Source organism: Staurois parvus, unplaced genomic scaffold, assembly GCF_062004578.1.
Source record: "Staurois parvus isolate SC_StPar_1 unplaced genomic scaffold, SC_StPar_1.0 ptg002183l, whole genome shotgun sequence".
Taxonomy (NCBI): Eukaryota; Metazoa; Chordata; class Amphibia; order Anura; family Ranidae; genus Staurois; species Staurois parvus.
Window position 1 is genome coordinate 88,413 of NW_028319979.1, and position 13,299 is coordinate 101,711.

Consider the following 13,299-nt stretch of genomic DNA (forward strand, 5'->3'; position numbering starts at 1 on the left):
TCCCGCAGAGCTATTGTGTTCTCCTGGCGGAGGGCAGGGGAGGCTGTCCCGGCCGAGAGAATATAGTGATTATTGCTAGTGGCCAGAACAGACACCGATCTTAGTTTCTGCCCACCAGACAAAAAGATGGCGACTTCTTCAATCACGTGCTATCAATGAGATCAGCTCCGGATCAGGTGACCTCCCCAATCCCAGCTTTTCAATCGGCAGAGAGTGAGGATCCAGTTCACACTCCATGCGTTTCAGTGTGCTCCTCTTCTACATCCAAAACGCACAGAAAAAAGGTTCTATGGCGGTCAGTGTCATAGTTCACATCAGTGCTGGCAGGTCCAGTTGCAGAAAAAAAAAAAGCTGAACAAGCTGCATTTTTCCTGCACAGTACTGTACTGCATCAAAAACGCACCGGAATTCACTGGACTACATCAAAGCGCACTGGAATGCACTGGACTACATCAAAATGCACTGGAATGCACTGGACTACATCAAAATGCACTGGAATGCACTGGACTACATCAAAATGCACTGGACTACATCAAAATGCACAGGAATGCACTGGACTACATCAAAATGCACAGGAATGCACTGGACTACATCAAAACGCACAGAAAAAAGGTTCTATGGTGGTCAGTGTCATAGTTCACATCAGTGCTGGCAGGTCCAGTTGCAGGGAAAAAAAAGCTGAACAAGCTGCATTTTTCCTGCACAGTACTGTACAGTATCAAAAACACACAGGAATGCACTGGACTACATCAAAATGCACTGGGATGCACTTATTCCTGTTTAAATAGCAGAATAGAAAAAAAAAAAAGGGGAAAAACTAACTGGAACGCATAAAAAATGCATCGAACACGTCAAAAACGCGTTGAAAGCACACATGTAGAAATGCATTTGGAATGCATGTGGACTACATCAAAACGTACTGGAATGCACATGTTCCTATTTCAATTGAAGAAAAAAAAAAAACAAAAGAAAAAAAAAAAAAAAAGAGGGGAAAAATTAACTGGAACGCATAAAAAATGCACCAGAACATGCCAAAAACGCGCATGTAGAAACGCATCCAGAATGTACTGGACTACATCAAAATGCACAGGAATGCACTTGTTCCTATATCAATGGAAAAAAAAAAAAGGGGGGGGGGGGAATGAACTGGAAAGCATAAAAAATTCACTGAACACGTAAAAAACACGTCGAAAGTGCACATGTAGAAACGCATCCGGAATGCATCTGGACTACATCAAAACGTACTGGAATGCACATGTTCCTATTTCAATGGAAAAAAAAAAAAAAGGGGGGGGGGGGGGAATGAACTGGAAAGCTTAAAAATGCACCGAACACATCATAAATGCGCCGAAAGTGCACATGTAGAAACGCATCTGGAATGCATCTGGACTACATCAAAATGAACAGGAATGCACATGTTCCTATTTAAATGCAAGAAGAAAAAAAAAAGAGGGAAAAATTTACTGGAATGCATAAAAAATGTACCTGAACACGTAAAAAACGTGTCGAAAGTGCGCATGTAGAAATGCATCCAGAATGCACTGGACTGTGTTTCTATAGTGTGAACCAGCCCTGAATCTTGTCTGTTGAGGCGTTCAATAGATGGAGGGTGAACATCGCTGGTCTGATCAGCACCTGGAGTTCGCTGATTGGCTGACTGTATCCTTGAGAAATTTTCATCTGGTGGGCCAAAAATAAAAAAAAAAGGATCAATCCAGTCTGGAATGATCATCAAAAAAGAAAATATCGGAAGGAGAAAGCTTGCAGCTCCATACTTGTGCTTGCCATGGGAATCACCTGTTGATCCTGCCAGCAATCTCACCCTCTGAAATGAATGGTGTTGCTGGCAGGATCACCAGGGTAACATGAAATCCTGAATGAAGAAGCACCAGTACAGCCGCCACATGGAAGGAGTGCTGAGCTGCAATCTATTACATTTCTGGGTTCGATACATTTAGTCATCTCTCCTGTTCTTCTGCAGGTCTGACCTTCTTCTAGGTGCTGATGGAAAACATAACCCCGCCATCTTCAGCTTCACTCCACTGATATTTTTTGCTTCACTGGCTACCTTGTGCGTGGCCCCGCCCTGCTTGTCACCCCGCCCTGCTTGTCGCCCCGCCCTGCTTGTCTGGTTCCCTATCGATATGCTATCTAGCCCATCTCACTGTAAATATTGTATTTGGAGGACGCAGTCACACAGGGAGCAGGACACACCCTTGGGTGACAAGTGTGAGCACAAGACACAAGGCTGGTCTGACAACTATGTTCCACCCCGAGGCGCAAACCGAACGGCTCATGAAAGCCACCAATACAATGCTGTGCAAAATCACAAGCCAAGCACACACGGCGGCTTTAATATTTCTGGCAGTTGACAAGCGGAATGTGTCTGGGTGGCAGTTGACAAGCAGAATGTGTTTGTATGACAGTGACGAGCGGAACGAGTCTGGGTGGCAGCCGAGGAGCGGAACGAGTCTGGGTGGCAGCCGAGGAGCGGAACGAGTCTGGGTGGCAGCCGAGGAGCGGAACGAGTCTGGGTGGCAGCCGAGGAGCGGAACGAGTCTGGGTGGCAGCCGAGGAGCGGAACGAGTCTGGGTGGCAGTTGAGGAGCGGAACGAGTCTGGGTGGCAGTTGAGGAGCGGAACGAGTCTGGGTGGCAGTTGAGGAGCGGAACGAGTCTGGGTGGCAGTTGAGGAGCGGAATTTGATTGGGTGGCAGTTGAGGAGCGGAATGTGATTGGGTGGCAGTTGAGGAGCGGAATGTGATTGGGTGGCAGTTGAGGAGCGGAATGTGATTGGGTGGCAGTTGAGGAGCGGAATGTGATTGGGTGGCAGTTGAGGAGCAGAATGTGATTGGGTGGCAGTTGAGGAGCGGAATCAGTCTGGGTGGCAGTTGAGGAGCGGAATCAGTCTGGGTGGCAGTTGAGGAGCGGAATCAGTCTGGGTGGCAGTTGAGGAGCGGAATCAGTCTGGGTGGCAGTTGAGGAGCGGAATCAGTCTGGGTGGCAGTTGAGGAGCGGAATCAGTCTGGGTGGCAGTTGAGGAGCGGAATCAGTCTGGGTGGCAGTTGAGGAGCGGAATCAGTCTGGGTGGCAGTTGAGGAGCGGAATCAGTCTGGGTGGCAGTTGAGGAGCGGAATCAGTCTGGGTGGCAGTTGAGGAGCGGAATCAGTCTGGGTGGCAGTTGAGGAGCGGAATCAGTCTGGGTGGCAGTTGAGGAGCGGAATCAGTCTGGGTGGCAGTTGAGGAGCGGAATCAGTCTGGGTGGCAGTTGAGGAGCGGAATCAGTCTGGGTGGCAGTTGAGGAGCGGAATCAGTCTGGGTGGCAGTTGAGGAGCGGAATCAGTCTGGGTGGCAGTTGAGGAGCGGAATCAGTCTGGGTGGCAGTTGAGGAGCAGAATCAGTCTGGGTGGCAGTTGAGGAGCAGAATCAGTCTGGGTGGCAGTTGAGGAGCAGAATCAGTCTGGGTGGCAGTTGAGGAGCAGAATCAGTCTGGGTGGCAGTTGAGGAGCAGAATCAGTCTGGGTGGCAGTTGAGGAGCGGAATACGTCTTTTTTTTTGTGGATAACTGCCAAACTCAATCCCACCAGGCCAACCTAAGAACTTCTATTGATATCAGTGGGGAATTCACTTCCAGCGCCTCGCCCCTACCTCTCCTATTGGGATCTGTGTCCCTGCTAGGAACATTCACCGTCCCGGTTGCGATGACCAATGTCTCCTGCACAGGAAGTGATGGGAAATCCAAAATGTTACAGCTGGGATCAGAACAGGAGATGAAGGGAAACCTCCCAATAAGGACAAAGGCACACCTCATCCATTCACAGGAGTCTGAGAATGGTTGGACGACATGTCCCATCTGCAACTGCATGTCTGTACCTACCTGGCTGCAATGCCCTGCAGATCTGAATGGAAAAATTGCCGTTTTATTTTATTAATGTGGGGGCATTTGTTAAATGATTGTGCAATCAGTCTGTACTGTGTATGTCCATCTTATAGATGATTGTACAATCAGACTGTACTGTGTATGTCCATCTTAAAGGAGGCCGTAAAATCTCTTTTATGCTGAATGTACACATTACAATCCGATTGTACTGCCCCCTTTATGATGGACATAAATTGATTGTACAGCTGCCTTTGTAATGCATACGTCCATCTTAAAGGGGACTGTGCAATCGGATTGTAACGTGTACGTCCATCTTAAAGGGGACTGTGCAATCGGATTGTAACGTGTACGTCCATCTTAAAGGCGACTGTGCAATCGGATTGTAACATGTACGTCCATCTTAAAGGGGACTGAAAGGTATACATCCTTCCTAATCTGAATGTACAGCCCCGTAAAAGATGTATCTGTTACAATCTGGTATAGCCCCATGTACGATGGACACACACGCTACAACCTAACTGTACAATTTTCTTGTGTTGGTCATACACAGTACAATCAGATTATACTGTGTAAGTCCATCCCAAAGCGGGCTGTACAATCAGACTGAAACATACTGTATAGTATGTGACTGTATAGCCCCCTTTAAGGCGGGCATACATGTAGCATGTCATTGGTCATACACGTTACATTAAGATTGTACAATCTCCTTTATGCTGGAGATACAAAGTACAACCCGTCCATCGTAAAGGGGGCCGTACAGACTGTAACGTGTACATCCATCTGTAAGGGAGATGCCCACTCAAACTGTAATAGGTACGTCCAGGGGCGGACTAACAACTCATGGGGCCCCCGGGCAATAGGGGATTATGGGGCCCCTGTGTCCTTGCCCAAACTCAAAAAAGCCTATGAAAAAGGTACCAGGGGAATCTCATGGGGCCCCCTACTGACCCCAAGCCGTGCCCAAGTTTCCAAATGATCAGTTTGCCCCTGGGTACGTCCATCTTATTACCGGGGATGTTGAGCTTAAAGTGGGCTGTACAATCAGATTGTGCTGTGTATGGGCAACAAAGAAGATTGTACAATGTAACGCGTATGACCAATGACATTGACCAAATATGGGTTTGATTCAATAGAAGGGCAATGATGTCACCAGAACCCCGCCCCTTTGCTTACATGTGCTGTGGGGGGCGGGAAACGGCCCGGGAGATTTCGCTGTCGGGATGGAGAGATCAGAAAACGCCCGAGCTGATCTCCGATTGTAATGAATTCTATAAAGCTTTGCCATGGCCCCCCGTCTTCCCCGGTACCGCCGCGTCATGGCCCCCGTCTAACCCCGGTACCGCCGCGTCCTGGCCCCCGTCTAACCCCGGTAAAGCCGCGTCATGGTCCCCGTCTAACCCCGGTACCGCCGCGTCATGGTCCCCGTCTAACCCCGGTACCGCCGCGTCATGGTCCCCGTCTAACCCCGGTACCGCCGCGTCATGGTCCCCGTCTAACCCCGGTACCGCCGCGTCATGGTCCCCGTCTAACCCCGGTACCGCCGCGTCATGGTCCCCGTCTAACCCCGGTACCGCCGCGTCATGGTCCCCGTCTAACCCCGGTACCGCCGCGTCATGGTCCCCGTCTAACCCCGGTACCGCCGCGTCATGGTCCCGTCTAACCCCGGTACCGCCGCGTCATGGTCCCGTCTTCCCCGGTACCGCCGCGTCATGGTCCCGTCTTCCCCGGTACCGCCGCGTCATGGCCCCCGTCTAACCCGATACCGCCACGTCATGGCCCCCGTCTAACCCGGTACCGCCACGTCATGGCCCCCGTCTAACCCGGTACCGCCACGTCATGGCCCCCGTCTAACCCGGTACCGCCACGTCATGGCCCCCGTCTAACCCGGTACCGCCACGTCATGGCCCCCGTCTAACCCGGTACCGCCACGTCATGGCCCCCGTCTAACCCGGTACCGCCACGTCATGGCCCCCGTCTAACCAGGTACCGCCATGTTATGGTCCCCGTCTTACCAGGTACCGCCATGTCATGGCTTCCTCTGCAGACCTTGCCTGACCTTCCACTAATAGGGTTGCCATGGTGATCTGTAGGCCTCAGCAGAACCCTGTGCCCAGTACGGGTGACAGATGCCCTTTAAAATATAAACAATGGAGAAAACATAGGGCAGGTCCGGCCTCACAGCTCTGACACCTCCCTATATGACAAGGACACCATGACAAGTCCTCCTCACATGACACAGCTACCTCCACCCCCCCACCACTTGGCAACATGGGGGGGGGACACAGTGACAAGGGCCGCCATGTTGGTACACCCAGCTGCCAGCCCTATCTGGAGGTCACATGGGCACAAACGGAGGGCGCACACACCAAACTTACAACATCATCTCCCCCCTATCCTCCAGCTCACCCTGGCCGCCAGGTTCCATCTCTTCGCTGACCGGAAGTTGTCGCAACTCCCTGGGCGGAGCTTCTCCACGGAACACTCCAGCAGCTGAGCTGTCACGTTGCGCGCTTGCGGCGCGACGTCATCGTAAAGCGGAGTCGCCGCTAAGAAAATCGAGCGGCCATGTTTTTGGTGGGAGTCCGCATTCTGGAACTGTGAGACACAAAGCCGCATTATAACCCTCCGAGCAAATGGTATAAATACAGATATTAGTTGTGCGTGTAACATTATACTCATGATAGGCGTCAGGAAAGGAATATTTTTTTATAAGGGGCCTAGATAGATATAGTAGGCCTCATAGTAATGGCAGCTATCTGAGGAGAGATTGTGATATTCATGAAAGCGCGGTAAGATTTATAACAGGTCTATCAGAAATAGCAGTGATATGTGAGGAGAAATGTGATAGTCATACGAGGCCTCAAGTGGCCTCATAGTAATGGTGGCCTCAAGTGACTGGATTTGGAGTAGGCCTCATAGTAATGGTGGATATTTGAGGAGAAAGAGTGATATTCATTAATGTCCTATGAGCTGTGATGGGAATTATAACAGGTCCATCAGTAATAGGAGTGATATCTGAGGAGAAATATGATAGTCATACTTGGCCTCGTAGTTATGACTAGATTTGGAGTAGGCCTCACAGTAATGGCGGATATTTGAGGAGGAATAGTGATATTCATGAAAGCTCGATGAGATTTATAACAGGTCTATCAGAAATAGCAGTGATATGTGAGGAGAAATGTGATAGTCATATGAGGCCTCAGAGTGGTGACTGGATTTGGAGTAGGCCTCACAGTAATGGCGGATATTTGAGGAGAAATAGTGATATTCATGAAAGCTCGATGAGATTTATAACAGGTCCATCCGTAATAGGAGTGATATCTGAGGAGAAATCTGATAGTCATACTAGGCCTCAGAGTGGTGACTGGATTCAGAGTAGGCCTCAAAATAATGGCAGATATTTGAAGAGAAAGAGTGATATTTATTAATATCCTATAAGCTGTGATGGGAATGATAACAGGTCCAGCATAGGAGTGATATGCGAGGAGAAATATGATAGTCATACTTGGCCTCAGAGTGGTGACTGGATTCAGAGTAGGCCTCAAAATAATGGCGGATATTTGAGGAGAAAAAGTGATATTCGTTAATGTCCTATGAGCTGTGATGGAAATTATAAGAGGTCCATCAGTAATAGGAGTGATATGCGAGGAGAAATGTGATAGTCATACTAGGCCTCAGAGTGGTGACTGGATTTGGAGTAGCAAGGGAGAAGTCAGCAGCACACCGAGGATCACCAATATGGGTCCAAAAGTTTTAATAAACAATCACATAGTTACAGCGATGTGATGCTGATGCCTGATGAAGGTGTCCTGCGACACTCCGAAACATTGCCTTGCTGTAACTATATGATCGTTTATTAAAACATTTGGACCCATATTGGTGATCCTCGGTGTGCTGGCGACATTCTCCTTTGCTGATTCTGTTCTGTTCCAGCCAATGGTCGCTGCAGCACCCACTTATACACACAGCCATTTTTAACGCAGAAACGTGTGCGTTTGGATTGTACACTTGCATTCTGGGTTTGGAGTAGGCCTCACAGTAATGGTGGATATTTGAGGAGAAAGAGTGATATTCATTAATGTCCTATGAGCTGTGATGGAAATGATAACAGCTCCATCAGTAATGGGAGTGATATGCGAGGAGAAATGTGATAGTCATACTAGGCCTCAGAGTGGTGAATGGATTTGGAGTAGGCCTCACAGTAATGGTGGATACTTGAGAAGAAATAGTGATGTTCATGAAGGCTCAATGAACTGTGATGGGATTTATAACACGTCCATCAGTAATAGGAGTGATATGCGAGGAGAAATGTGATAGTGATACCAGGCCTCAGAGTGGTGACTGGATTTGGAATAGGCCTCACAGTAATGGCGGATATCTGAGGAGAAATAATGATGTTCATGAAAATTTTCTAAACTGTGATGGGATTGACCCCCAGTTCACATCTATGCGGCTGTGTGGGCCTCGTTGGCCGCGTTTTGCACGGGCACGAGAGCCCATTCATTTGAATGTACTCCCGTGCCCTTTACACACAAGGAAGAAGTCCCTGCACATCTTTGGAAAACGCAGCCGAAGTTCCCAGTACGGTTGCGTTTTCCAGTGCGGGCAGCGTACCATTAGAACTAATGGCACCCGCCCGCGGGTCCGCATTTCTGTGTGCGGGTGGTGCGGCTGCACGGATATTCGTGCGGTTCCGCAGCGGCACCACCCGCACATATGTGAACCTAGGGTTATAACAGGTCCATCAGAAACAGGAGTGATATCCGAGGGGAAATGGTAATATTCATAGTAGGCCTCAGAGAACTGACTGGATTTACAGGCCTCTCAGTAACAACAGAGTTCATGGTGGATCTCTGAGGAGAAATAGCAAGGCCTCATGCACACAGGATGTCAAAACACCATTTTTACAGACATTTTACTTTTTTTTTTCTGCTGCTAAACGCCCCTCAAAGTTAGCCTTTGCGTCCACACACATTTAGGCATTCAGAGGCAGAGAAAAAAAAACATCACATGCGTGTTCCAAACAGGAGCGTTTTAGTGGCAAAAACATCAAACGTGCGTTAACACTCACCGCGTTTAGGCATGTTCGCACATTGAGACATTCTAATGGCCTGAATAAATGAATATTCTGGCCAATAGAATGGATTAAGGCAGTGGTGGGCAACCGTGGCCCACCAGCTGTTGTAGAACTACAAGTCCCATGAGGCATTGCAAAACTGACAGTTGCAAGCATGACTCCCAAAGGCAGAGGCATGATGGGACTTGTAGTTCACCAACAGCTGGAGGGCCACAGTTGCCCACCCCTGGATTAAGGCCAACTGTGCATGCAAAATGCAGCTTTATTATTCCAGGTACATATATAGCACGGTCAATTTAGATTGTAAGCTCCTTGAGCAGGGCCCTCCTATTCCTTCTGTATTGTAATTGTACTGCCCTCAGGGAGCTTACAATCTAAGGTCCCTAACTCACATTCATACATACTAGGGCCAAATAACCTACCAGCATGTCCTTTGAGTGTGGGAGGAAACCGGAGTACCCAGAGGAAACCCACACAGGCACAACATGCAAACTCCAGGAAGGTGGTGCCGTGGTTGGGATTTGAACCGATAGCCCTGTGCTGCCAGGTGGTAATGCTAACCACTTCACCATTGTGGCTTTAGGTGCGTTTTTTAAAGGGTTAGTTCACCTTTACCAAATTAACTGCCTATGCAGATGGCGGGCATCTATAGACAGAAACCAAACTGTGCAGCTCTGACCAAAGGTGAATAATGCCCTTGGTATAGGTGTAGGTCACGGGTGTCAAACTGGCGGCCCTCCAGCTGTTGCCAAACTACCAGTCCCATGAGGCATTGCAAGATTGACAGTTACAAGCATGGCTCCCAAAGGCAGAGGCATGATGGGACTTGTAGTTTCGCAACAGCTGGAGGGCCGCCAGTTTGACACCCCTGGTGTAGGCCATTTACGTACCTCCTGAATCCTGACTGGAATACTCCCAGGACGTTGCTAAGTGAGGCCTAGTCGTTACCCCTCACCTCCACCATCGCAGAAGTGAGCTCTCAAATGCTGAGCTCAGAGCTACCGCATCGGGAGAGAAAGGGAATGTGAGGGGGTCTGATTCAGAGCAAAGGCTCACTCCTGTGATGGTGGAGGTGAGCAGTAACGACTAGGCCTCACTTAGCAACGTCCTAGGAGTATTCCAGTCAGGCTTCGGGAGCTATGTAGTGCAAATGGCCTACACCAGGGGTAGGCAACCTGTGGATCTCTAGCTGTTGTGGAACTACATTTCCCATGAGGCATTGCAAAGATTACAAAACTGACAGTTACAGCTATGACTTGCAGAGGCATGATGGAACTTGTAGTCCTGCGGAGCCAGCGGGGAATCTCCTTCCGGGACCTGGTGATTGACAGCTGTAGCCGGCAATGGGCGGTGCGCACGCGCCCACCCGGAAATGCAAATCTCACACACATATATAAATATATATGTGTATATGTGCATATGTGTGTGTATGTATATATATATATATTTATGTGTGTGTGTGTGTGATTTTGTGCAGCCCTGTAGAAGTATTTCTGCTATAGGGCGGGGGGACAAGTGGTTAAGCTGCGTTTTCCTCCTCTGGAACAAAAAACCGCCTGTGCCTGAGGCCTAATATTCATACAAGCGTCCTGAGCGGTGATGTGGTTTATAAATGGTCCATCAGTGATAGGTGAGGAGAAATGGAATATTCCAAAGTAGGCCTCAGAGGTAAATTTGACCTAGTAGGTTCGATGGCTGTCAATGTCATAGTTCACATCAGTGCTTGCAGTTCCAGTGCATTCCGGTGGCAGAAAAAAAAGTAGAACAGACTGCATTTTTTTCTGCACAGAACTGTACTGGAATGCGGTAAACGGCAAAAAAACGCACTGGAACGCACATGTCCCTATTTAAATTGAAGAAAAAGAGAGGGAGAAAAACTGGAATGCATGAAAAATGCATTGGAACGTATTAAAAACACATCCGGAACGCACCAAAAACACATATCCGGAACGCATCTGGACTGCGTTGCTATAAGTGTGAGCCGGCCCTTAAGGCTCAGTCATAAACAATCCGATGGGATTTTTTTCTTCTGTTTCAACAAGCTTTATTAAAAGCACTCCATGGTTTTCTTGCATTGATACACTCCCCCCGCTTTCTTACCAGAATATGAGGCCACTACGGACATGTTTCGTCCTCGATCAGGGCTTAAAGTGGACCCATTTTAATACGTGTTTCTCTGCTGTCCACCCCTGTACAAAATGTGAAGGTGTTTCCTCCAATGCTTCCTCAGGTGGAAATGATGTAGGACCTCCGCTGCCTCTTGGGGTGTCCATGGCACGCATTTCAGACGGTGGGGTTTTACTGATGGGTGCGTGCATGCTGCGAGATCCATGCACGTGTAGATGTGGTGTCTGCTTGGTATTTAGGACCTGGCAGTGACATGTCTGCACGTGTGCGGGAATGATGATGCACATAAATGACGCAGGTCTGTACAAGGTCCCTGATACCTGAAACTAGCAGCACATGTGCGCATATTCGGGAATGCCCTGAGCTTTCACAAACATGCTGCAGCCCTCAAATACCTAGCAGAATCCTGCATCACATCTGCGCATGCGTGGGGTATTTCACGATGGCGGCATTTGTAGAAGAGCAGCAGGAGGGATGTTAGCCACCATGTAGTTCCTCTTTACATGGGGTACCTGTAGTTCCTCTTTACATGGGGTACCTGTATTTCCTCTTTACATGGGGTACATGTAGTTCCTCTTTACATGGGGTACATGTAGTTCCTCTTTACATGGGGTACATGTAGTTCCTCTTTACATGGGGTACCTGTAGTTCCTCTTTACACGGGGTACATGAAGTTCCTCTTTACATGGGGTACATGTAGTTCCTCTTTACATGGGGTACATGTAGTTCCTCTTTACATGGGGTACCTGTAGTTCCTCTTTACATGGGGTACATGGAGTTCCTCTTTACATGGGGTACCTGTAGTTCCTCTTTACACGGGGTACCTGTAGTTCCTCTTTACATGGGGTACCTGTAGTTCCTCTTTACACGGGGTACCTGTAGTTCCTCTTTACACGGGGTACCTGTAGTTCCTCTTTACACGGGGTACATGAAGTTCCTCTTTACATGGGGTACATGTAGTTCCTCTTTACATGGGGTACCTGTAGTTCCTCTTTACATGGGGTACCTGTATTTCCTCTTTACATGGGGTACATGTAGTTGCTCTTTACATGGGGTACATGGGTCGTATTTTTCTTTGATCAGCCAGTAGGCTGGTGGGGGAAAAAGAAGGTTACGAGTGAGGCGGATATAGTTACATAGTTAGTCTGGCTGAAAAAAGACAAAAGTCCATCCAGGTCAACCATAAAAAAAAAAAAAAGTTATAATCCTACACCCACAGTTGATCCAGAGGAAGGCAAAAAAACCCAGCAAAGCACAATCCAATTTGCTCCTGCAGGGAAAAAAATATATCCGGTCTCCCACAGTACACAGAACATGGAAATGCAATTATTGTAGTAAATATAAACTGCTAAATACCTTTTCTCATCAGCAGTTAGAGCAATCTTATGACTTCTATCAGTGTCCAGCAGAGCACTGGTTAAAGCATGTAGGAGGAGTTTTCATTTTGCTCTAGGAGGATGCAGAACCCCTGAGCTCTGTCTGGACAGTTCTGATTCGCCCTGTGCTGATCACATGCAGAGGCGTATTTACCACAAGGCAAACAAGTCATTTGCCTAGGGCGGCATCTTTCAGGGGGGCAGCAGCCTTGTACAGGGGGGCAGCAGCATTTTTCAGGGGCGCAGCACTGCCCCCCAAAAGAAGGGATGGAAGAAGGGACACACGCAGCATGGGGACCAGGTGGGATCTGAGAGAGGCTGCGGGCTTCTTGATGATCTATTCAGAGCCTGACTTGTTCCTGGGGATGTCCGGAGCTGTGAAGGTGAGTGTCTTCTCTCTCGCAGGGTGGGAGGGGGGCATTCCCAGTGTATGGGGGGCAGTAGTAGTGGAAGGCTCTCTCGGATGGGGGTGGGGGCTTGGGTGTTGTTGGTTAATGTCAGGCTCTCTTCATGGGGAGGGGGGTGTTGGTCGGTGTCAGGGTCTCTCCGTGGGGGGGGGGGCAATTTTTGTGTTGCCTAGGGCAGCCCGAAACCTAAATACACCACTGATCACATGCACTCTCCCAAGAAAAAAAACAACTTTCTAGCAATACACACCAAACTGAGCATGTGCAGAGTGACTCCACACGATATGTCTTATCAGGAGATGAGAGGGGGGCACTGGAAAAAGGGGAGGATCAGAGAAGACGGGATCAAACAGTCTATTTACACAATGCAGAGGATTAACCCCTTACGTTCCCCAGTGAGTATAACAAGCATGCTTTACTGCATCTACAGACTG

At 48.7% G+C, this 13,299-nt stretch overlaps 1 protein-coding gene across 15 annotated transcripts in view; it reads right to left on the reverse strand.

Annotated features, from left to right (window-relative positions):
- TPD52L2 (TPD52 like 2) overlaps positions 1-6,353 on the reverse strand; it is a 44,852-nt gene extending 38,499 nt beyond the window's left edge. For 12 of the 15 annotated variants that reach the window (XM_089665401.1, XM_089665415.1, XM_089665414.1 and 9 more), the window contains exon 1: positions 6,285-6,353. In XM_089665401.1, the coding sequence (XP_089521527.1) occupies positions 6,285-6,303 (19 nt within the window). In that variant the 5' untranslated portion in view covers positions 6,304-6,353. Of the gene's footprint in view, positions 1-5,890; positions 5,919-6,253 lie in introns of those variants that run through there. The other 3 variants (XM_089665404.1, XM_089665408.1, XM_089665402.1) reach the window with 3 other exon arrangements.
- Between the last annotated feature and the right edge of the window lie 6,946 nt (positions 6,354-13,299).